Raw genomic sequence first — 26,820 nt, forward strand, 5'->3', positions numbered from 1 at the left:
GGCATGCGCATATTTTCATGCTCGAATCCACACAGCATTTTATCAAATAGGCCCTTGGTAGGTCTAAACTTTTTTCATTTGACAGTTGTTAAGGCCACTGTGTTCAAGCTTTAGAGATGGTTTTATCCCCTTGTCCTTATCTAACCCTCACCACACAGAGTTATTTGGATTTCCTGCCTTGGTTTTTGTCCTGACATGCATGGTGAATTGTGAGGCCTTATATGCAGAGGTGTGTGCCTTTCAAAATGATGTCCACTAAATTCAGTTTGCCACAGGGGGACTCCAGTTAAGTTCTAGAAACATCTTAAGGAGATTCAAAGCAAACAAGTTGATTCTCTTAAACTTAAGTTACTTGCTTAACTGAGTGCTTGTTTCTTTCCTTAGCCATATCAGAAATTCCTACCATTATAAATTTTAATTTGTTTAGAAACCTGCATGTTTTTCTAATAGAACTGTACCCTTCTACCTCCTATTCCTTTTAATTTTTATTTAATTATTTTTATTCAACTACTTTAAAATGAATATTGCACCCTTCTGTTACATGACTGCATGATGAAAAAGAGTATTAGGAACATGTGACCTTAAAAAGTGTGTAAAATAAAACAGGCAAAGGCATCAAAATTAAAATGTCTGTTCTGTAAAATGTATTACTGCAGTATGTACTGCACTTCAAATGTGAAAAACGTTGAAAGGAATAGTCGAATCTCATGTTACTTGTATCACATATTCCACCATTCAGTCATATGTACAAAACATGCAAAATGCATGTTTTTTTGCTAAAATATTGTTAAATATATACTTCCAAAATGATCGGTGCATACCATAAACAAGAAACCTAAAGCCTCTTGAGCAACAAATGAGCGGGAGAGGCAGATCTTTAATTCAAAAAGTGACAAACTTTACTTTATTCACTCTGCATGAAGATGTGAGAATAAACATTTTTCTTGGCTATCAGTACAAACTACATGGGGTAAGTTACATAAAAAATAATTTTTGAGTATTGCTTTAATGTAAGTTTTCTGGGTTTATCCAGGTTGGCCAGTTGACCCCAAATCTATCTATCTAAACTGGTTAGAATAAAAACCTGCAGACACAGTGTTATTTTACAGTAAAGGTTTGTTCCCTGGCTCAAGTTTATTTTTCTTTTATTGTCATTTTTTTATTCTGAAATATTATTTTTCATGTGCTTATAATTCTTTGTTAATATTTTCTGTTTCTTTATTATTTATGTACCATGTGTTCTCTGATGTTCCTTTTTTTTTATCGTGGGTGGAACCCCAAGTGGTCTATCTAGATTTTACACAGACGGCAGATATGAAAAGCCGCAGCTGTGAGATCCTCCAGGATGGATTATAGGAATGCCTTCAAAATAGTTTTGACAGAAAAGTGTGTCAGTAGGCACCGATATTTTATTAATGCTAACTGCTCTACACATCATTCCCACTAATTAAGCACCCAGGCACCAGTCAAGACTGGTGAGTTTGTACTGTAATATAATAGCAAACCTTAAGACAAACTGAAAAATAATTAGAATCGGGCTTACATTCGAGTTTAAAATTAATTCTGGTGACTAGTTCTCCCTCTCTGCAGTGGGTTGGCACCCTGCCCGGGATTGGTTCCTGCCTTGTGCCCTGTGTTGGCTGAGATTGGCTCTAGCAGACCACCGTGACCCTGTGTCCGGATTCAGCGGTTTGGAAAATGGATGGATGGATAGTTCTCCCTCTGAAAAAAAAACTGCATTTTAATTATAACTTAAGTTCCAAGGATCTCAAAATTAAAAACATTTGCAAATATCTATTGATATAGGGTACTAAAGTGTATTGTATTTGCAATAAATTAGATGGTTTTAGAATACATTTGAAATGTCACAATATGCTCAGACCAGATTCTGGTGATTATTAATTTAGATTTATCTCCATGATCCTAAAGACGTATGGAACAGGGTAACTGTCGTCTCAAAATGGGCTAGTACGTGTGAATGCCAATGTGTCTTTTGATGGACTTGTGCAAAATCCTTTTAACTAAATAAATGGGTTAGAAAAACTCGTTATGATCACTATCAATCGACAGAAAACAAATAAAGGTCTACCCATACCAGAACTACAGTGAAAACCAGACACAAGAGTGTAATTAGGAGATTCACTACTGTGAAAACCGACGCACTCTGCTGCCCTGTAGCATTTCCTGAGACCATACCATTGATAAACCACATCTTTAAAAAATGAGTGGACGAACCCTTCAAGAGTAGTATGCCGCCTGCAAAGCCAGATTTTTTTTTTCTGCTGCCTGTTCTGGAGCAGCGAAGTCGGGAGCCCGTTGCATTTACGTCACTGTCTCCTACCGCTATGGCTGGAATGTACCAATACCGCCGCTACTTTCATTGTGCAAGTCGTGGAATTATTTTTATTGAAAGATGAATCGAATACGACATAGCAGGAAACCAATCGAAGAGAATGTAAGAAAGACCCCGTTACTGACTGCATTTTATTCTAATCTGAATCCTATTCATATGAATCCCCCGCGGTGTCAGGAAAAATGTATCGCCCCAGCGGACTACATGTGCGCATGCGTTTGCCGTCATGCCGTCTAGCTTCTTTAAACAAGGTGTAAACAATCCCTGAATTTGCTTGCTCGTCCTGCTCTTTGTTTTCCTGTTATTCGTTGTCTATCGGAGGTAAAGCTTTTAATCGAATTGAATTTGGGAAGGTGCTGCATGCGGGTTCGCTCTCTGAGAGTTTCAGTTCTAAGCGGCGGGTTTATTTCTTAAGAGATTGAAGCTCTCATTTCAAGTGGTTTAGAGTCGATTTATTTGTGTGCATGTAATATAGTTTGTAAAGTCAGAGGAATAGTAAATAAACGTTTTGTTGTGCAGAAGATTACCGTCAAATAATGTTATTGAAACGAATTAACGAATCTTTTGAAATTCTCAAACTTGATAATCTGTGGAAACACCTCGGTTCCTACAATTTGTTTTGTTCGCCTCTAGTTTTCTTTGTTACAGAAATTGGTAAATGTATCTAAATTCATCATCCAGTTATCTGCTTAACTCCCCCTTTCTTTAGTGCTGCGCAGTGTACACGACTTCCAAGCTATTTTTATTAATTCATTAATCCATCCATCCTCCGATCCACGTAATATAGTCCAGCGTTGTGTGGGGGACCCAATCCCGGCGGTTTTAGTCACAGGGTATCTAATTACTGGGTCAGAAGTTTGTATCAGTATAACAAGGAAGAACCAGACAGGGACGTTAGTCCATTCATCACACTGAGCCAATTATTAGTTACTGATACAACTAGAAGCGCCTCTTTAGCAGTTTATATATATTCTCAGTTATTAATTTAAAGTTTTTGTGGGGAAGCTACAGGATCTCGTACAGTATAAAAGACTGTATAATATACCCCAGTGTTGTATAAACAACTTCTGGTTTTACTTTACATTCATGTCTGTCTATCTATCTATCTATCTATCTATCTATCTATCTATCTATCCTTATGTAAAAGCCAGTTTTCCCCTTGGGGACAAATAAAGTTTCTATCTAATTGAAGGTGGCCTTGCACCAGTATACTCTGCTGACTTCACCATTCCCTCTAATGCTGTATATAGTTCACACCTGAACAAATGCCATGTCAGGATATAATGCAGCCACTGAGAATGGACTTCACTGGGAACCTCTAGAGATTAGTGAACATTGATGGAGACTTTCAGTTCTTCCACAGATGTCTTAGGGGCTTTAGTTTGGCTTTGTTTAATAAAGGGCCAGTTTTAGTTAATTGATCATTTTAAAGCAATTTCTGTTTCCATTTAAGTTGTAGGTTTATAGGGTCCTGTTTGTCATGTGAGCAGAGTGCAGTGAAATTCTTACTTGCAAGTGCTGAACAACATGTGACACATGGCCACTCTAGGTCACCATGATTAGTGAGTATAACAATGTTATATTCAAACTTTTTCTCTTCCTTTCCTTAAATGACTACCTTACATTAAAACCTCCGTCTTCCTTACTTAAAAAACATCTGAACACACAACAAGTAAAAGAAAAGCATTAATGTTAAAGAGAGAATAAACAAACATGTAAGCAGAGAGCCCCTAATATAATTAAGTGTAATTTACTGTAATTCCAATTAACTGTATGTGGTTTTGAGTCTCTCTTATAGTTATAATGATAAAAGTGAGAGTCTGATGTTATGCTTAGATGGGCAGGTGGTCATCCATCCATCTTCTAAATGTGCATATCTTGACCAGGATTATACATAATTACTTTAAAAGATGAATAGTTACTGTGCTTGTTTATAAAAAGTAACAGCTGGAGATTTTGCAGGAGTGATGAGTTTAGAGGCAGGATAATAGCAGGTCCAGAAGATGACCTAGGACAGGATTTGATTTGTAAAGTATTAGCAAAATGGTCTCAATATCTTATTCTGAAGTGTGTTCTATTTTGAAATCCATCTGGGCTCTCCCATTCAACTGAATGATTTCATAGTTGGTTTCAAATTCCTACACCTCTTTTTCTGAACAAGTCCAGATAGATAGATAGATAGATAGATATTTTATTAATCCCAAGGGGAAATTCACAAAGGTTATAGGTTTCTGTCTTCCCCTCTTTGGAGTGATACTATGGGGTATGACCAGATCATGGTTTAATCTTGAAGTGTGAATATGTGTAAAATGTTACTGCAGCTTTTTATCCACAATCTGGCAATAATGTACATCCCTTTTGAATGATGCTTAATCCTTTGTACTTGAGAGGTTTGTTTTGCAAAGTATCAAAGGTCCACTTTGGGACTTGCACTTAATCATGACTGTTTTATCCATTTAACTGCTTATTCATTATATTAACCTTCAGATTTATTTTGCAAGCACTTTTTTTCTGAAATGACCTTCAGATCTTAGTGAATGCAAACACTAGGCAGCAGTCCAATCACTAAATCATAATTCAGTAAGTGCTAGTTACGGAGATAGGTTGCAAGTGAAGTGGTAGATTAGACAACTAAATGAAAGAATGGATGTGACTGGCATATTTAATTCTTTGTTTATTTAATGCTTTTACAAAACATAGTTTGCTTGGCTTTTCTCTACAAAACATAGTTGAAAGAATACAAATATTAAGCTGCAATGCAAACACTAAACAATATTTTAAGTGCTGTTTGAAGAAGCATATAGCAACGAAAGTGATGACCAAAACAAAACATGAAATGGCAAGTGATACCGACATATCTAAATCAGGCCCCTGTGTTCACTGCTTTTTATTCAAAATGATTTGAAAGCTCAAACTCGTAGAGCAATTGTTTCCTTATTTCTTCAGTTGCAGTGCTGGCAATATAAGTGAGAGAGAGTCAGTGGTGAAGACTAAACCAGCATTCCCATGCTTTACACTTGTGTACCTTACTGGCTCATTATTATATTTCATGTTACAGTGTGTCGATCGAAATTCTTGCATGTAACCAGAAATGAAATTAATGATTCGTTATGCTTTTCTGAAAGGAACTGAGTCATTCAGGTTGTTTAGCCTTCACTCATTATATGTATTTTGTGTCTCGTTTTGTTTTTTTTAAACCATGAAAGTTCTAAATTCACTTGCAAGCCACCACTTCTTGTGATGTTTGTAAATACATTTTATATTTTAATGTCAGTTAATTTTTAATGCGTATTTCTTGAAAGTTTCATGACTTACCCGTTGGTGTGTGTAAAAACTGAGCACTGCTTCAGTCTGGATAAGAATTTTGGAAATGTTGACTTGCCATCCTTTGCAGAATTTTTTTTTTAAACTGTGTAAATTATAACATATTAGAAAATGTATGAATGGTGTAATGTTCAGGTAGACACAGAAGCCTTCAATGGGCTGAGTTCAGTAGGTAGGTTTTACAGTACAACCTTCTCACTGTGTCTCACGAGGTGGGCAAAAGGCTGAAAACAGGCCTGAACAAGACTCCAGGACCACTTTCTCACACACACATAAACAGACAGACACAAACACACACTCTGTATTCACACACAGTAACAATTTGTAGTTAGCAATTAACATAACCTAAACAAACAAATAAATAACCTTTGTAATATTTCTTGTGTGCTTGAGCATGTCTGGTCTTAGTAGTTTTAATGAAATGGGATGTGCAAAGCTATTTAGTTATGACAAATGTCAGGGAATAACAGAAGTGAAAGGAAAACTTTTTTTTTTTTTTTACAGCAACGGACCATTTTTGGATATTGGGTAATGGTAAATTATAGGATGACCAGATTTTCAAATTCCCTAACTGGGTCACTTGTTTAGCATGTATGCCCCTTGCATAAATTCACATTTGTTTAATGCCTGTTTTATCTCATCATTCACGCCAAGAGTTCAGGGCAGACAAAAAAAAAAAAATTGGAAACTTTCACAAATGCACATATATGATTCCATATAGTGCTTGAATTGGAAACAAATAAATAAAAGTTCCGTCTGCTTCTTAGTAGTCTTGACAATACTGTTCAAACTTAAGATAAGTTCTTAATTTAGTTTTCCTGGTCAGAGTTTTAACCACACTGTTATACGTGAATTATACTGAATTGGCATTGGTTCTCCTTGCTATTTTAAATAAATTGTGAGGATGTTTGGTTCGGTAGTGCAGTGTTTTATTAAATGGTCAGCCTGTTAAGACTGGGACATTTTGATATTCTTTATTTATGTATTGCAATACATTGACTTGCTTTTAAGAGAATTGAAGTCTAGAGCATGAGCGTCCGGTAGTAAAAGCAACTTCCTACCTTGTACATAGAAGTTTCTGTTTTTTCATTAACTTATGTTGAAGACCTGTTTGCAGTCAGTAGCGTCAATTGGAGGTAAAAAAAAAAAGGATAATATGCAAGCTAGTGTAACCACTCTCAAGGTAAACTGAAACAGTAAATTAATTTGCAGTTGAAGTCGCACAGAACGTTTCTCCATTTTAGGATACAACGAGTTCGCAAATTTGCCAATGCTTTTCAATGGGAGTTTTTGAAATTTTAAAGCAATGTAGAGTGAGATCTGTTCTAAATATCACAGTGAAAAATGAGTTGTCTCGACGAACTTACTTGAAGAATAAGTGAACCACATTTCAGTAAAATTGGCCATGGCGAGTGAGTTGCACCATGTAGACAGATAAGATGGACATGGCTATTGCAATTTGGGGAGGGGGGGGGGGGGGAACACCTTTTTACTCACCAAGAACTTTCAACACCTGGGCCACTTATTCTCTACACTTGTTCATATTTTCAACAAAAATGTTTCCTATTTTCTACAAAACCTAAGTAATAACACATTATCTTGATTATTGTGCTGAGCAGCACAAAATGACAAAGACCACAGTTATATTTTTGTGATCATTGCAACACGGCTCTTGGCACACACAGCAGCAGCCCACTGTTTTGCAGTCGGGTGATACTGGACATATGTGGCACCTTCTATGTTTATTTTTTCTTTTTCCATACAATTTGTTTCCATAAGAGACTATTTCAGGTGCTATGGATTGTGCCGTTTCACTCCTTGCATCCCTTCGGCTTCATTCTGTTTCTCCTTATTTGAGCTGTGCTCCTTTACAGTTCCCTGCCCAGAATATCCAGGACTGGATGGCATCAGAAGTCTCACTCTTGTTCATCGATAGTCTCCCCACTACCTGTCTATCTCCGTCTTGCCATCTACTTTCAACGGTAGCACTCTTTCAAGGGCTTGTTGGGCTAATGAGCGCTGTGGCATTTCTTTTTTAACCTCTTACCTCTCTAAACTTGTAAATACATAAATAATAAGAAACAAGGTGGAAACACAGCTATAATGGACATATACAGATTGAAAGAAATCATGGAAAAATGCATGGTTTGTTCAAGTGATGTTTGCAAAGTTAACAAATGCAGTATTTAAAATATGCACATAAAAATACTGATATTTTTCTACGTTTGAGATTGATAGTGATCCTGTATATTTTAGGGGAATAAATAATCCGAATAAAATTAATTTTAAACAATTTTGGCATAATTTTGGTAGTAAATTGCAGATAAAATGAACGAGGCACACCTGGAGAACTGCATCCACACCGTATCATATGACCCAGAGAGAGCTGTAAACATAATATCACGGTTCGCTAGTAACCTGAGTTGTATTTACAAGAGTTATTTTAAATACTTACATTTTTTTGTTTGTTTATTTATGCAGATGTCATTACTCAGTTTTAGAATGTGGGTTATTTTTCCCTGTACTGTCGTTGCTGCTTGTTTCTGCCTCAGTGAATCACAGAATTAGTGATTGGTGTCCCTGTTTCGGCTGATTTCTGCTCTGACGTGGCTTGGTGAATGAAAGCTAATAGCATGTATGTTAATGGAAGGCAGTGTAGACAAACATCTACCAACATTAAGTTATGTGTTTTGTGTCTAGGGCAGTCCTATGAGCTGAAAACTGGGATAGTGTGCATCCTTTATTCGAATGCTTGGTTTTCTTTTGGGAATTCAGTTTTGACTTTTTTTCCTGCCCTTGAAGAAAAAAAAAGTTGCACCAGCCTAGGTGTTTAACATTAATGGGTTGGGTAGTCTAGTGATTAAGATGCTGGACTTTATATCAGAAGGTGTGTCTCTGTGATCTCTGCATCTGACATATTACTGAATCATTCACCAACCACGATTCAACTATAAAATATCTGAATATGTACGAGGTTCGACACAAAAAGAAGTGACTGTGTCTGTAATTCTTTTTATTTAACAAATTAAGAAAATTAACTACAATCGCCCACAAAACAGTTCCCATCTGAGTTGACACACAGCTGCATATGATGCTGCCAACATTCAAAGCAATTCCACACCTCATTTTCTGAAAGGCTGTTGAGTGTCTCAGTAGTTTAGTTTTTGCTTTCACATTTTCCACCGACAAAAAATGGGTTCCTTTGATCACCATTCAAAAACACGTCCACGAGACATGCCCTCTTCACTGTGAACCTCGGTCAACAACTGAAAAGTTTCCATTGTGAACATCTTCAGTTTCACAAGGAACTTGATGTTAACTCGCTGTGCACTCTTGCACTCTGACATTTTCTGAACTTGGGTAAGAAAACGTCTATATTTGAACATGAGTTCACTCATACTGAGTGAAGTAATCGTGTGGAGCCTTTTCTCACTGGGACAAGTTCAAAAATGTTCTATAACCATCTTTGTTTCTTCCCTCTTTCTCATGGTTCCCAAGTTATAGGGATAGTGTATTTTTTTTTTGAGTGTCAGACCTAAATGTGGTATACTTCTTTATTATAAATAAATTTTACATGATGTATACTTGGTGTATACTATAGAAATAGGACTTGTACGATAAATGGTGGTTTGTAAAACTGGGTCCATTTGGATATATTTCCAGTCTGTTATGTGTAAAACGTGGTCATAAATAAAGTTAAAGCCAATTTAAATGTGGGGAATTCTCAATCATACCTACTACACTGTATTCTGTAGTCAAGGCGTCATGTTGTCTGAGCTATAAAGTTGCATCAAAGTAAACAGCATGTTGTGGTGTTTGTGGTAAGAAGATGCCAAACTCTGTCAGATATACTGTAAAAATATGAAACCCATCATAGAGAAATATACATATATATACTTCTAAGATAGTCATGTAAATGAGGAGCTGCATAAGTTTCTTCCAGCATTGCAATTTGAAGGTCATAAAGGGGCAAGGCTGAAAGCAATACTGGACCTCACATTAGAATAACATTTTTTTTTAATATAGTTTCTTCTTCTTCTTTTGGCTACTCCCGTTACGGGTTGCCACAGCGGATCATCTTCTTCCATATCTTTCTGTCCTCTGTATCTTGCTCTGTCACACCCATCACCTGCATGTTCTCTCTCACCACATCCATAAACATTCGCCAAGGCCTTTCTCTTTTCCTTTTCCCTGGCAGCTCTATCCTTAGCATCCTTCTCCCAATATACCCAATATCTGTCCTCTGCACATGTTCAAACCAACACAATCTTGTCTCTCTGACTGTCTCCCAACCGTCCAAACCTGAGCTGACTGTCTAATGTACTCATTTCTAAACCTGTCCATCCTCGTCACACACAGTGTAAGTCTCAGCATCTTTAACTCTGCTACTTCCAGCTCTGTCTCCTGCTTTCTGGTCAGTGCCACCGTCTCCAACCCATATAACATAGCTGGTCTCACTACCATCCTGTAGACCTTCCCTTTCACTCTTGCTGATACTCGTCTGTCACAAATTACTCATTACAGTCTTCTCCACCCATTCCACCCTGCCTGCACTATCTTTTTCACCTCTCTTCCACAATCCCCATTACTTTGTACTGTTGATCCCAAGTATTTAAACTCATCCACCTTCGCCAACTCTACTCCCTCCATCCTAACCATTCCACTGACCTTCCTCTCATTTACACACATATATTCTGTCTTGTTCCTACTGCCTTTCATTCCTCTCCTCTCTAGAGCATATCTCCACCTCTCCAGGGTCTCCTCAACCTGCTCCCTACTATCGCTACAGATCACAATGTCATCAGCAAATATCATAGTCCATTGAGACTCCTGTCTAATCTCGTCTGTCAACCTGTCTATCACCATTGCAAATAAGAAAGGGCTCGGAGCCGATCCCTGATGTAATCCCACCTCCACGCTGCCTGCATCCGTCACTCCTACTGCAGACCTCACCACTGTCGCACTTCCCTGGTACATATCCTGTACAACTCTTACATACTTATCTGCCACTCCCGACTTCCTCATACAATACCACAACTCCTCTCGAGGCACCCTGTCATATGTTTTCTCAAGGTCCACAAAGACGCAATGCAACTCCTTCTGGCCTTCTCTTAACTTCTCCATCAACATTCTCAGAGCAAACATTGCATCTGTGGTGCTCTTTCTTGGCATGAAGCCACACTGCTGCTCACTAATCATCACCTCACTTCTTAACCTAGCTTCCACTACTCTTTCCCATAACTTCATGCTGTGGCTCATCAATTTTATTCCACTGTAGTTACTGCAGTTCTGCACATCCCCCTTATTCTTAAATATTGGCACCAGTACACTTCTTCTCCACTCCTCAGGCATCCTCTCACTTTCCAAGATTCCATAAAACAATCTGGTTAAAAACACCACTGACATCTCTCCTAAACACCTCCATGCTTCCATAGGTATGTCATCTGGACCAAGTTTAATAATAAAAATAGTTTAATAATTAAAAAAAAAATGTTCTTGGTTTTTACTTGCATCATGTTGCGCTACTTTGAATGGAAATGTAAATAAGATATTGACCAAAAAGTTGGAAACAAAAAGCTCTAAAAAATAAGTTTTGGCACTAGAGTTATTGCAATATTTCCTTTTTTATCCACACAGGTAGAGAAGAAGCTGCTCCTTACAAGAAAAGGGTGTGCATGAAAGCAGAGAATAGTAAGACAGCCCAGAGGCCTTCTGAAATGAGTGGTAGTGAAGATGAAGAGAGCATCACCTGTGCTGAGAATAAAGACACCATAACACTTGGACTGCTTCCACCTGAACAAGATGAGGCTGAAGACCAGAGGTTTGTCAGCATTGAAAATGTCAAAGACCACCTCAATGTCATCATCAAGGAGGAGGTGTGTGACCCTGGCTATGACCTTGGCAGTGAGGAAGCTTGTGAGATTACTTCTGTCATCATTAAAGAGGAAGAATATGATTGTGACTCTGACGTGAACAAATCCCTTGAATATGAAACTGTGAGAATAATACAGGAGGAACCATTGAAACTAGAGTCCCGTCCTGATTTGGGAACCAAGCGTAGACGGGGCCGACCCCCTCGGAAGCCTGTATCTATGCCATGGGAATTGACCAAGGAGGAAAATGCATCCATTCAACCAGGAACATGTAAGTAAATTAGTAAATCTGCATAGTTGGAAACTTTTTTTTAAAATGAGAAACTGATCTGGTTTAAAATAAATCACCTCTTGAAGAACTTTTTGTTTACCTGTGCTGCATTATGTGTATATTATAATTCAATATTTCACTGCATTGAAATCACATTTGAACATTCAGTTTATGCTGCTGTCTTTTTTGTGTAACAGATTTGCACCACATCTAGATAGGTGAGACAAATAAAATACTATTATGCAAGGGGGATATTTCTTTTTTTTACAGAAGTGCAAGAAATACAGAAATATTACAACACACAGCAGCAACAGCCCACCTCCAGCACACTCGAGAGTTACAAAAAAGATAAAAACTTCAAACTTGGTTAATGACAAGGGAGTAATCACATTATACAGGAGTATTATTGTAGGCATGAAGGAGGTCCATTATCGTTTAAGACACACTTCTGCTTATAATGTGATGAGTAAAAGTCCTCAGTGCTAGTATGTCAGAGAGGATGTGGAGCATTGTTCAGTGTGGGGAATCAAGTTAGCCTTCATTCTCTCCTCCACTAGTCCAGAGGGCATCCAGTAACTAAGCCTGCCTTCTTAAATTAGCTTGTTGATTTGGTGGGCCTCTTTTGAAGTGTTGCTACCAGACTTGCAAATCAAAAGACTGGTTATCACAGTGTTACAGAACATATACAGTAGAGGATATCACTACCCATATTAAAGAAACGCAGTCTTCGAAGAAAAAAAAAGTCTTCTCTGCCATTTCTTCAATAGTTCTTCTGTGTTATGAAACCAATCCAGCTAGTTATTGATGTAGACCCCCAAATACTCCTAGCATTGCACTGTCTCCCTATCCACTTCTTGAATAGTGACTGGCCATAGAGGCTCTTTGTCGCACTGCAAGTGTAACAGTCTGCTTCAGCTTACCTCCCTTTCCAAAAGTTCAACCCATAACCTTTCAATTTTCATTCCTTCCGAAGAGAAAAAAGTTGCATAAAGTTGACCTAAATGAACATTCTTGAAGCCCTGAGGTCACTTTTTTTCTTTTTGTTTAGTTGAATGCTTGTTTTTTTTTTTTTTTCTTAAACTGTCAAGTTGACTGGCTAGATGACACCTACGTTGCATTGCATCGCATCTTTAGTACCAGCCCTTAAAAAGGGAGAAGTGAATTTAAAGTGGTGAGAGGCAACAACCACAGTGTGGTTGATAGTTTAAAAAAATTCTTTGATTTCTTCCTTGTGTACCATATCTGCTGTTGAGATTGTGAATCTACAAATATTTTTTTTTCTTTTAAGTCCAGTGCACATGTAGCTGTATGTTCATATTGAAATTTATAAAACCGCTTCATTTCTCCATCTGATCTGCCTTTCTGTCCTGTTTATCCCTAAAGTGTTCCTTTCAGTTTAATAAGGTGGGCATTCAGTGGATACATCCTGTAGGATTGTTCTGCATTTTCTGCCATCAATACTGTTACGAAATAGACAGCTTTCAATAATAATGTTTAAGAGCCTGTAATCGGTTGTTCAAATAATTTCAGAGATACAGTGGTGTGAAAAACTGTTTGCCCCCTTCCTGATTTCTTATTCTTTTGCATGTTTGTCACACAAAATGTTTCTGATCATCAAACACATTTAACCATTAGTCAAATATAACACAAGTAAACACAAAATGCAGCTTGTAAATGGTGGTTTTTATTATTTAGGGAGAAAAAAAAATCCAAACCTACATGGCCCTGTGTGAAAAAGTAATTGCCCACTGAACCTAATAACTGGTTGGGCCACCCTTAGCAGCAATAACTGCAATCAAGCGTTTGCGATAACTTGCAATGAGTCTTTTACAGCGCTCTGGAGGAATTTTGGCCCACTCATCTTTGCAAAATTGTTGTAATTCAGCTTTGTTTGAGGGTTTTCTAGCATGAACCGCCTTTTTAAGGTCATGCCATAGCATCTCAATTGGATTCAGGTCAGGACATTGACTAGGCCACTCCAAAGTCTTCATTTTGTTTTTCTTCAGCCATTCAGAGGTGGATTTGCTGGTGTGTTTTGGGTCATTGTCCTGTTGCAGCACCCAAGATCGCTTCAGCTTGAGTTGACGAACAGATGGCCGGACATTCTCCTTCAGGATTTTTTGGTAGACAGTAGAATTCATGGTTCCATCTATCACAGCAAGCCTTCCAGGTCCTGAAGCAGCAAAACAACCCCAGACCATCACACTACCACCACCATATTTTACTGTTGGTATGATGTTCTTTTTCTGAAATGCTGTGTTCCTTTTACGCCAGATGTAACGGGACATTTGCCTTCCAAAAAGTTCAACTTTTGACTCATCAGTCCACAAGGTATTTTCCCAAAAGTCTTGGCAATCATTGAGATGTTTCTTAGCAAAATTGAGACGAGCCCTAATGTTCTTTTTGCTTAACAGTGGTTTGCGTCTTGGAAATCTGCCATGCAGGCCGTTTTTGCCCAGTCTCTTTCTTATGGTGGAGTCGTGAACACTGACCTTAATTGAGGCAAGTGAGGCCTGCAGTTCTTTAGACGTTGTCCTGGGGTCTTTTGTGATCTCTCGGATGAGTCGTCTCTGCGCTCTTGGGGTAATTTTGGTCGGCCGGCCACTCCTGGGAAGGTTCACCACTGTTCCATGTTTTTGCCATTTGTGGATAATGGCTTTCACTGTGGTTCGCTGGAGTCCCAAAGCTTTAGAAATGGCTTTATAACCTTTACCAGACTGATAGATCTCAATTACTTCTGTTCTCATTTGTTCCTGAATTTCTTTGGATCTTGGCATGATGTCTAGCTTTTGAGGTGCTTTTGGTCTACTTCTCTGTGTCAGGCAGCTCCTATTTAAGTGATTTCTTGATTGAAACAGGTGTGGCAGTAATCAGGCCTGGGGGTGGCTACGGAAATTGAACTCAGGTGTGATACACCACAGTTAGGTTATTTTTTAACAAGGGGGCAATTACTTTTTCACACAGGGCCATGTAGGTTTGGATTTTTTTTCTCCCTAAATAATAAACACCATCATTTAAAAACTGTATTTTGTGTTTACTTGTGTTATATTTGACTAATGGTTAAATGTGTTTGATGATCAGAAACATTTTGTGTGACAAACATGCAAAAGAATAAGAAATCAGGAAGGGGGCAAATAGTTTTTCACACCACTGTATATATATATATATATAATATATATATATTTTACTAATTCACCCATATTCCCAATAATGTGTTTTTTTTTGGTTAATTAGTTATTCAGAACTACGCCCTTCTATGTGAATGAGTCCTGGGATTGGCAGTACAGGAAGGGTACACTTGAAGCTTGGGCCAAATTGTGACCTTAGGTGTGTTATTTACTGTGTGTCAGAGGCTGGCACAGAACTGCTAACCTTGTAGTTTCAAATCCAGCCAATAGGCCACACTTGCCTGCCTACCATGCCAGCATAAAAATACATTTTTATACAGGAAAGGTTTTTGCATACATTGGCTTCCTCTATCCTCTATTCTGTTTAACAATGAAAGGCCAGTGATGCTGCTGGCATAGGCTCTGACCCCTCACAACCCAGAACTGGACTAAACTTGTCTGAGAATGTCATATTATTGAATGACACCATCATCGTTTATTTATATAGAACATTTTCGTACAAATGAGTAGCTCACAGGGTCTTAGAAGACGTTAAAGAAAAAAAATATAAATTTCAAAGGAATATAAAAAAAATATAAATAAAATAAAAAAATAATTAAAAATAAATAGAAACTTGCACAGTACATCAGAACAAGTTAAGTCAATGGGCTTAACTGATGGCTTGCCTTTTATGGCCATGGAATAAAAGTTATCAATCAACTTTGTGCTAGATTTCTCTCTTATGTACAGTATGGTACAACTGCTTGTGGACAATAGAATTTAAATATTATCATATATGATTGTAATATAGAAATGAACAGTAATTACTTTGAACATTAAAAAGGCACTATATAAACATTTTTGTGATGTCCCTCGTTCTTGGACCCACTCAACAGGACACAATTGCAGGTTAACATGCTGGAGAGACTGTACTCTTCCTCGTGCATCAAAGTTTTAAAAATTCTAGGAATTTTCTGTTATGTACTCATTCATTTTTACTTTCTCGTATATGAAGTATAGGGAAAGTATTGTAATTGTCCAAAGATTCAATGTCAAGATTTTGATGAATCTCGAAGGTTTTAGACCTCCCTGAGTTTCTTCTATATGGAGTATAGGAATCCTCCAAAAATTCAGTTTCAAGATTTTGATGAATCTTGATGTTTTAGACCTCCCCGAGTCCGAAAATACAATTTTTGGAATTGTGTGTGTGTCTCTGTGTGTAAACATGATAAGCTGAGTACAATTTCACTTAGGTCAACTAAATTTTGCATACAAGTATTCGGTACAAAACGTAGATTTCTGTCAACTTTTGGGCTATTTCCGTTAACCAGAAGTGGTACTTTACCTTTTATTCATGCAGTCTGATTTATATAACTTTTATAATAATTGTTAAATATATTTTAATTTGATTTGTTGTTGATGGTTCTTTAATATACATAATATAAAAATCATTGTCTTGTAGTTTAGATAGATAGATAGATACTTTATTAATCCCCAACGGGAAATTCACATACTCCAGCAGCAGCATACTGATAAAAAACAATTAATTAAAGAGCAATAAAAGTGCAGTGCAAGTTAAAAAATGCAAGGTGGAGAGTGCCAGGCAGGTATAATAGTCAATAATCTTGTATAATATTAACGTTTACCCCCCCCTCTAGGATTGAAGAGTCGCATACTGCGGGGAGGAACAATCTCCTCAGTCTGTCAGTGGAGCAGGACATTGACATCAGTCTGTCGCTGAAGCTGCTCCTCTGTCTGGAGATGATACTGTTCAGTGGATGCAGTGGATCCTCCATGATTGACAGGAGCCTGCTCAGCACCCATCGCTCCGCCACAGATGTCAAACTGTCCAGCTCCGTGCCTACAATAGAGCCTGCCTTCCTCACCAGTTTGTCCAGGTGTGAGGCATCCTCCTCTTTATGCTGCCTCCCCAGCACACCACCGTGTAGAAGAGGGTGCTCACCACAACTGTCTGATAGAACATCTACAGCATCTTATTGCAGATGTTGAAGGACGCCAGCCTTCTAAGGACATATAGTCGGCTCTGTCCTCTCTTACACAGAGCATCAGTATTGGCAGCCCAGTCCAATTTATCATCCAGCTGCACTCCCAGGTATTTATAGGTCTGCACACAGTCACCTCTGATGATGACAGGGCCTGGTCCTCCTAAAATCCACCACCAGCTCTTTGGTTTTGCTGGTGTTCAGATGTAGGTGGTTTGAGTCGCACCATTTAACAAAGTCCTTGATTATTTCCTATACTACTGCCCACTCCTGATGCAGCCCACGATAGCAGTGTCGTCAGCAAAGTTTTGCACGTGGCAGGACTCCGAGTTGTATTGGAAGTCCATGTATATAGGCTAAACAGGACCGGAGAAAGTACAGTTCCCTGCGGCGCTCCTGTGCTACTGACCACAATGTCATACCTGCAGTTCCTGAGACGCGCATACTGAGGTCTTTCCGTAAGATAGTCCACGATTCATGCCACCAGGTATGAATCTACTCCCATCTCTGTCAGCTTATCACTAAGGAGCTGAGGTTGGATGGTATTGAAGGCACTAGAGAAGTCCATAAACAAAATTTCTACAGCACCTCTGCCTCTGTCCAAGTGCGAGAGGGTTTTTGGTGTAGCATATAAATGATGGCATCCTCCACTCCCATCTTCTCCTGGTATGCGAAGTGCAGAGGGTCGAGGGCGTGGCGGACCCGTGGCCTCAGGTGGTGAAGCAGCAGCCACTCCATGGTCTTCATCACATGTGACGTCAGGGTGACAGGCCTGAAGTCATTCAGCTCACCAGGACGTGATACCTTTGGGACTGGGGTGATGCAAGATGTTTTCCAAAGCCTTGGGACTCTCCCCTGTTCCAGGCTCAGGTTGAAAATGCGCTGTAGAGGACTCCCCAGCTCTAACGCACAGGCCTTCAGCAGTCATGGTGATACTCCATCTGGACCCACTGCTTTGCTGGCACAAAGCCTCCTCAGCTGTCCGATTACCTGGGCTGCTGTAATTGTGGGTGAGGGGTAACTCTCTCCTATGCTGGTATCAGCAGAAGGATGGGTGGTGGGTGCAGTACTCTGAGGTGAGAGTGAGTTAGGGTGGTCAAACCTGCTAAAAAAAAAAAAAAAAAAAAGTTGTTCATCAGGTTTGTTCTCTCAACGTCTACCTCGATGGTGGCACCCCGCTTTGAGCTGCAGTTAGTGATGATCTTCATCCCGTCCCACACTTGTTTCATGCTGTTATTCTGCAACTTCTGCTCCAGCTTTCTCCTGTACTGCTCCTTCTCTGCCCTGAGCCGGACTCGGAGTTCCTTCTGCACACACTTGAGCTCATGCTGATCACCACCTTTAAAAAGCCCTTTTCTTCTGGTTCAAAAGGCCCTTAATGTCACTTGTAATCCATGGCTTGTTGTTAGCATAGCAGCATACTGTTCTTACTGGAACTACAATGTACATACGGAAGTTGATGTAGTCAGTAGTACAGTCAACAACCTCCTCAGTGTTCTCACTATGTGACCCCTGCAGGATATCCCAGTCTGTAGTTCCAAAGTAGTCTCTCAGAGTCTGCTCTGCCTCAGGGGACCAATTCCTGAATGAGCGTGTGGTTGTAGGTAGCTCCCTCACTCTTGGTTTGTAGTGAGGCTCAAGCAGAACCAGGTTATGATCTGCTTTCCCAAGTGCATACAGTAGGTCAATAACGTTTGCATACAGTAGGTCAATAATCCTATTTCCCCGGGTGTTACAATCCACATACTGGGAGAAGACAGGTAATGTTTTGTCCAGCGTCACATGGTTAAAATCTCTAGAGATTAGCAAAAGCGCCTCGGGGTGCTGTATTTGTAGTTTAGCAACAGCAGAGTGGATGACGTCGCATGCTATCTCCACATCCTTGTGAGGAGGGATGTAAACAATAACAACAATGGCGTGTCCAAGCTCTTTGGGCAAGTAATAGGGATGCAGACTTACAGTCAACAGTTTGATGTTCCTGCAGCAGGTGGAGATTTTGACGTTTACATGTCCAGGGTTGCACCACATAGACGGTGAGTCCTCCTCCTTTCCACTTCCTGCAGGTATTTGCGTCTCTGTCCGCTCTAACTGTGCTAAACCCAGGTAGCTCCACATTAGTATCTGGGATGCTAGCTGTTAGCCACGTTTCACAAAAACACAACAAACTACATTCTCTGTAGGTCCTAACATTTTTAACCAGCGCAGCCAGTTTGTCCAGCTTATTTGGTAGTGAGTTCACATTTCCCATGACCACAGAAGGCACCGAAGGCTTGTATCGCCACTTTCTCGCTAGCCGCTTCGCCTTTACCTTAGCGCCAGCTCTGCTGCCATGATATGGCCTTCTTACCTCATCAGGTAAATAGGGAACCACACTGGCATGGGCCTTTGTTCTCCGCTCTAGAAGTTGGCTACCTGAATAGACGAGTCTCGGCGTGTAAAAATCCATGTCAAAGTAGTAAAACGTGTCCAGGAAATGAGTCCACATAAAAGAAAGTGGTAGGAGTGATCAGGGAGAGAGAGAAAAAGGTAGAAAGATAAAGTCGTACACAGAGCTGCTGGAAAGGCTGCCAATCGCGGCGGCACCCACACTTACTCCTCAAATATCCTTCCCTATATCTGAGTATACGAGAAAGTCTAGGGGAGACCACTCCCGATTTTTGTCAGAATAACCCACATTGCTAGCATTTATGCATGCTAATTTCCACAAAGTTGCTCAAAAGGTTTGTAACCACCAGCAAAAACTATTCTTTTAGTTGTAGAATTTCAAACTCCCAAAGTCTTTTATGGTTTATTTTCATTAGCACTGTCAGGTGTTATGTTTAACACGTTAAATGTGTTCTGCCAATTCACAGGTTTAGTCCCACATAAGCAGTCCTGCTTGCATACTGTTTTACTGGTTTTGGCTTGGAGATTACCCAGTCGTGTTTCCCTAAACACTTGAATGAGTTTTTATTTGTTGACATGTTCTCTTAGTTGAGGTATTTACTGTGTGGGAAAGTGTGGTAGAAATTAGTTGTTTGGTTTTTCCTCAGTGTAGAGCTGTATGTGTGAGTCACACCATCACCTGCATGTCCTCTCTCACCACATCCATAAACCTCCTGTTAGGCCTTCCTCTTTTCCTCTTGCCTGGCAGCTCTATCTTTAACATTCTTTTTCCAATAGACTGACAGCTGTGCCATAGTCTTTCCATGTCTTAAAGGTTGATTTAACTGGCTATTCAATGACTTAGATATTTACCTGTGTCCATCCAATGACTTGTGCTTTTTCAGTCCCCTTGTCACTAATTTGCTTGATGTCTTCATTATGTATGTTAGACCACCATACTGGCTGACCACAAGTTGGCACCAACCAGGTGCATTTAGACCACAGTCAGTCGAAACTCCAGATGGGTGATCTCCATTGAATTAATTATATGACATCTAAAATGAATTAGTTGCACCAATGATGATTTAGGTGTGTCATATTTAAGGGGATGAATATTTATGCCGTCAATATCAGTCCTTGAAGTGGATATAAATCTTTGTCTCTCGAAGGACACATTTTTTGCAGGTATTTCAGTTGCAAACTCCTGATGATTCATTCACAGCTCCTTGAATTAAAGTAGGCACTACACAGTTAATTTCTTCTTGCACTCATATACAATACAGTACAATACAATTTATTTTTGTATAGCCTACAATCACATAATCACATAGAGATGACTTTATCTTAGGCAGGCAGAACAACCTGGCAGGTGGGCCGTGGCACCAAGTGCCACATTTGAGTACAGAGAAGAGAAACGAAATAGGTGAGGGATAATAACAAATTATAACTGTCATGTTACTTTTGTTTTAGTGCTTATGACTAACAGCAGAGATGCAGTCTGTACAGTTTATCGGCAGCTCTAGTCAAGGTATGCTAACCTGAAGTAGTGTGTCTTCAGCCGGGATTTGAAAGCTGAGACCGAAGGGGCATCTCTTATAGTAGCAGGCAGACCATTCCACAGTTTAGGGGCCCAGTAACTAAAAGCTCGACCTCCCACTGTTATTTTATTAATCCTTGGAATCATAAGCAGACTGGCATCTTGAGATCTTAATGTGCGCTCTGGCTTGTAAGTCATGATAATGTCAGACAAGTAACCTCTGCCATTTAAGGCTTTATATGTTATAAAGAGGATTTTGAAATCTGCTCTAAGCCAGTGTAAGGATTTCAGAACTGCAGTTATACGTTCGTATTTTCTTGTACTTGAAATAATTCTTGCAGCAGCATTTTGGATCAACTGGAGGCTGTATAGAGAACAATTTGAACATCCAGTGAACACCACATTGCAGTAGTCAATCCTACTAGAAATAAATACATGAATGAATTTCTCAGAATCCCGCATATTTAGAGAACACCTTAATTTCCCAACATTTTTAAGATGGAAGATGCATGTTTTATACAACTTTGAAATGTGCGCTTTAAATGACATTCTTTAGAGTCAAAGATAACTCCTAGATTGTGGTGTGATTCAGTAAAATTAATAGTGAGTAACTCCTATCCACAAAAGACATACAGTGACACAAGTTTGAGCATGTGCTTCAATCTGTTCGTCAATCACAAAAATTTTCTCGATAGAGCCCACTTTCTCAAGTTTGACCGTAGAAAATGACTGTGTTCATTTCAAGCAATATTTAATTTTGCATATGGTGTCACGAAATAAATAAATACAGAAATAATTAAATATGTACAAAAAAAGCAAGGAAAAATATTTCCTGACACATTTAATTATTAGTTATTTGTCACATTTCACAATGAGTTTATTTTCTATTTTTTAATTTTATAAACCATCTGGTTTTGTGTGCTGATTTTTTTATTTGAATGAGTTTCTGATATCAAAATGAAAGAAATGATAGTAACAGATGTTGTTGTAAAGGCTAGACTGCATGTTTAAACTGGTTTAAAGACTATAAAGTGATACTCTACTGATTTTGATTTCCTTTCTTGTGCAGTGAAGGCGGCCTGTAAAAATGGAGGTAAACGCATTCGGAAGAGTCAACGTACAGATGGTCTTCGCGATGGCTCTTCGCAAGGCACACATTTGATTACGTCCGGAAATCTTTCACAGGGAAGGATAACTGTTGACAGAAGGCCTGGTGAATCAACTTTGCTCCCCATTCATCTCCGAATGTATGCTGAAAACCGACCTTACGACTGTAGTGAGTGCGGGAAGAGGTTTGTACGGAAAGACCATCTTCAGCACCACCAGAGAATTCACACTGGAGAGAAGCCACACAGCTGCCCCGAATGTGGAAAGAGGTTCACTGAAAAGAATCATCTCCAGCACCACCTGAGGACTCACACTGGAGAGAAACCTTTTTCTTGCACCATTTGTGGGAAGTGCTTCACAGTGAAGAAGACTCTTGAGAGCCACCTACGGATCCATACTGGTGAGAAACCATATAGCTGCGATGAATGCGGCAAAAGCTTCACGGTAAAGAAAACTCTTCAGAGCCACCAGAGGATTCATACCGGGGAGAAGCCGTATTCCTGCACTGAATGTGGAAAGAGGTTCACACAGAGGGGGCACCTTCAGCAGCATAAAAGGATCCACACTGGCGAGAAGCCGTACTGTTGTGAGGAGTGCGGGAAGAGGTTCTCTGAGAAAAACAATCTTCATCAACACCAGAGAATTCACACTGGAGAAAAGCCTTTCTCCTGCGAGGAATGTGGGAAAAGATTCACCCGCAAAGGTGATTATCAAAAACATCAACGATTTCACTCTGGAGAAAAACCATTTAGCTGCACGGAATGTGGAAAAAGATTCACATGGAGAAGTAATCTTCAACAGCACCTTAGGATTCACACTGGAGAAAAGCCCTATTGCTGCACTGTATGCGGGGAAAGGTTTAAATGGAGAATTCATATTCAACAGCATCGGAAAGTTCACCTTGCGGAAGAGGAAGGTCAGGCACAGCAGAAAGAGTCTCAACCACCTAACCCACCTCAAGAAATTAATGGCAATACAGAGGAAAATGTACAAGTTAAATGAAAACCCCAGGGGTGGCATGTGGCAGATAAACTTGGCTAGATCCTGCACATTTGGTTCAAGTTGTCTTGTGCCAAGGCCATGCAAATGTCGCCCATGTCTTGATGCCTTATTGTGAGGTGCTATATGGTAAAAGGAAAAACTGAAGTAGCAAACACTACTAACCCACTGGCAAAGTGAAACTTCCTAGTGTGTGACAATCCCGAGACCTATACATTAAGCAAATACTTAAATGGGTTACTTTCTAGAAACAAACCACTAACTAGATGGAAAACCTGACATTTTCTTTCTAATCAAACACAATTGAGGGCCTGTATTGCCAAGGTCCAAGTTCCATACCATACAGTATGTAATATGGGAATGGAAAACCAAGCTCTGTGTTTTTAAAAGTGGCACATATTAAGAGCATGGCAAGACCAGATGAAAGCTGCTGAAAGGATGGGAGCATCACTGCACGCCGTTTACAGCCATCACTCTGCACCACCGCACAAGGAATCTTCACAATGTAAACATGTAGCAAATAGTATTTTTAGTCCAAATGCATTTCAGATCAAAAAAGAAGTGCATTTACTTTGCCTGTATCAGATAATCAGAGATTTGTTTACTATGTAGTTTTGCTTTTATCAATGTATGAATTTTTATTGGCTTTTATGATACATTGTTTTATAGAGTAACTGAACTAAAGACAATTATTTTTTTTTTATTAAGTTTTTAAGCCATGACTATTTACACAAGCAAAAGGAATTCTTGGCAGAACAGATAATTTCCACACAACAGAGAGTAAATGTCTTTTTCTGTTTTTTAAAAGACATGTTTGTATGCATTATTTTTTACATTTATTAGTCTATTTGTGGTTTATTGCTGTTTTGTTTTCAAAAATATGATAAATAACCCTTTTAAGTACACCTGAGAGGAGAATGATGTCATCACTTAAAGATTTCCCGTGCATAGATGTTTAGAAAAGATGCCTTCTGTCCACCCCTCCGAGATTTGTGATTTGATTTTTTTTTTTGTCATTTTGCAATAATGTTAACTGTCAGGTTGTTCAAAAATTCGAACCCATCATGTATGTTTGCATTAAATGACACCATTATGCTGATTTTATGGATAACAGACCCAGATATGATTTGCAACGATATTAAAATCATAGTTGTTAATAAACAGGCTTCTTGTTTAACCAAAGTTGAATAGTGATGATGTTTCTTACAGTGTCATATATTTTACTTATTGATCAGACATACAATACTTTAACTCTGAGTGGACCTCACATAAAGAAAAAGGAAGTAAAAAAAATCAGATAATTTGATTAGAATTAACCAGTCATATATACTAAGACATGCAACAATTTTGGAAATATTTTTTTTTTTTTTGCCACTTACCCCATGTTGTTTGTAGTGATGACTGAGAAAAAGCATTTTCTCATGTTTGTATGTGGAACAGAGAAACAAATGACACAATACGAGGGACGTTCAAAAAGTTTCTGCACTTTTATATTTTCATTGGAAAGGTTGCAGGCAGGAGTAGTAATTGAGCACTAAAAATTTGGTACGACGCTGGGAAAATTGCATCGAAAATAAAGGTGACTGTAGAAAAATTATGTAATTTGTTTTTGAAATTCTTAATAAATAGTTAAAAGTTAAAAAAGTGCAGAAACATTTTGAACGTTTCTCGTATAAGTCAATGGAAACCAATGTAAGACAACATCAAAAAATATCAAAATGTCCATGAAAAAAATGCCCCTTGTGTTGTGTAATCCACATCAAGTCATCCAGTTGTATGCTCTCAAGTTTCAAAGAGATGTACTTTTGCTAAAATGTTGATAAATGAGTCGCTTCTGTAAAATGCTCTCATTAACTAAATTGGAATGCACACCTCCTGTTACATTTATATATTCCTGACCACAGTTGGAATACAATGTGATTATTTAGCAGCAGGTTGTGAAACTGTACAGGTGAACTGACCACCTGCTTGTTGAAGCTTCCCTGATATGTATACGTCCGAGATGGATTCTCTTCATAATAATGTTTTCAATCTGTTTTCTTTAACTTTTAATTCTTAGTTTTGTACATCTCTCAGTGAACCTTACACTGTTGCTGTCTTGTGAAATGCATTAACCAATGAATAAGCTGTTACTAGGATGGACTCATGACCAATGAATATAGTGGAAAGTGGCAGGTGGGTCTTCAATTCAAATGCTCTTCCACACTCAAGTCTGTTATGTTTATGACTTTACGATATTTTGGTAAAAATATATGCATTTGAGACATTGTGAGCATACAACTGGATAACCTGACGTGAATCATGCAACGTGAGTAATGTAAAAAAAATTTTCATGAAGGTTTCTTATTGTATGCATCTCTTAGTGAATGCTGGTTTGTATTGTATTAAAACTTTCTCTCTATTCTGCATGTAAACAGGAGATTAAAAATATTTGTTATTTTTTGCTTTATGCAAAAAGAAGAGCAAAAACTTTAGATTTGTCAAACATTTCAATCTTTGGTTTTCGACAGATCTTGCCATTTTAGGGCACCTTGATACTGAAAATGTTGATTTCTCGATGATGGGTGTCACGATTTCTAGAGTTAAAAATACCAAACTCGAAACGTATGCCTGTTATGAGATGACGATGTGCTGATTAGTTTTTGAGCCATAATGTGAAAGAGAGAGAGGCACTCTAGAGGAACCCTCAAATAGTGTAATTCTGCAAATAATTATGAATTCTTCTCGTCAATTGCTATCGTAATGACTTATTTTAAGATCAGAAAGATCAGCATCAGAGCAGTAAATAATTACTGAAATGTTATAGAACAGTTTGGGTAACTTGATTCCTAGGGCATTAAGCTTACTGACCTTCATGTCCGAATTTTATATCGAAAAACATCTTAGTATAAGTAACAGATAAAAAAAATAAATTTTTTTGGTGAAGTGTCAATAAATATCTGCCATATTGTAAAGAAGTTCAAGTGTATCTGTGTAAATTGATATACTTTTAATGTTTTAATTTTAAGAAAAGTATGACTTTCATATACCTCTTTGTTATGGTAGATGGATTTGGCTGCTTCCAGTTAAGCAAGGATAGGCGACATGTTAGTGTAACGTCCCAGAAGAGGAAAATAAATTAAACGCTCAACACCGCTTATCCTTATTAATGTCTTTATCATAAATCATTTTGACATGCACCAACTTTTAGCAATTGAAGACAGTAATTTAATAGTACCTGGGGGCTTTCCCCCTCTGTTCGCTTCGCTTGCCAACACCCAGGCCTGCGCTACACGCTATAGCCTCTTTGCGGTTCTGCCGCTCGCGTATGGGGATGCGGATGTACAATTTAAACAGATTTTTATTTTCATGGGAGTTGTTACGTATGCATCAACCCGTGATTGAATTTTGTTTCTTTCTCTCTATTAAATAACTTTTTCGAATGTTTGGCTCTGAAATTTGTTAATTGTCTTTGCTAAAGCTGTCTTAATGGGAAACTAAATGTTTTAATACAAATGGCATATCAAGATCTCCTTTTTTTTTTTTTTTTTGTCTAATTTTATCTGCGGAAGATGTACTACATTACCTTTTTTGGATGCATCTTTCTTTTTCCAGTAATTCGGCCCATGGAAGACCGGGCGTTGTTAACTTTTGTAGATATTCTTCAGGATATTGTAAGTTGTTGTTGTTTTTTATCTTCCGCACGATCACCACCAACTGTTTCAGCATAGTCTGTTGATATGCATTTAACCAATTTGCAGTGTAACTGATCGTCATTTTTGGAGTTAATTCGATTGACTTCCTTACTTCTCGGTGCTAGTGGACCATGGTCTTGTTTGAAAATGTTTGAGAGGTGGGCATGACTTGAAAAAATCTCAAGGCAAAAGTTTCGTCTCGCGGGAG

General features: G+C 38.7%; 1 protein-coding gene across 2 annotated transcripts in view; it reads left to right on the forward strand.

Moving 5' to 3' along the window:
• Positions 1 to 24,082, forward strand: part of LOC114651586 (zinc finger protein 501-like) — a 49,041-nt gene extending 24,959 nt beyond the window's left edge. The window contains exons 1-3 of one of the 2 annotated variants that reach the window (XM_028801414.2): positions 2,568 to 2,674; positions 11,315 to 11,821; positions 21,902 to 24,082. In XM_028801414.2, coding sequence (XP_028657247.1) covers positions 11,353 to 11,821; positions 21,902 to 22,941 — 1,509 coding nt within the window. In that variant the 5' untranslated portion in view covers positions 2,568 to 2,674; positions 11,315 to 11,352 and the 3' untranslated portion in view covers positions 22,942 to 24,082. Of the gene's footprint in view, positions 1 to 2,567; positions 2,675 to 11,314; positions 11,822 to 21,901 lie in introns of those variants that run through there. The other variant, XM_028801413.2, reaches the window with a different exon arrangement.
• Positions 24,083 to 26,820: the final 2,738 nt, after the last annotated feature.

Source organism: Erpetoichthys calabaricus, chromosome 5 (genome assembly GCF_900747795.2).
Source record: "Erpetoichthys calabaricus chromosome 5, fErpCal1.3, whole genome shotgun sequence".
Lineage (NCBI taxonomy): Eukaryota > Metazoa > Chordata > Cladistia > Polypteriformes > Polypteridae > Erpetoichthys > Erpetoichthys calabaricus.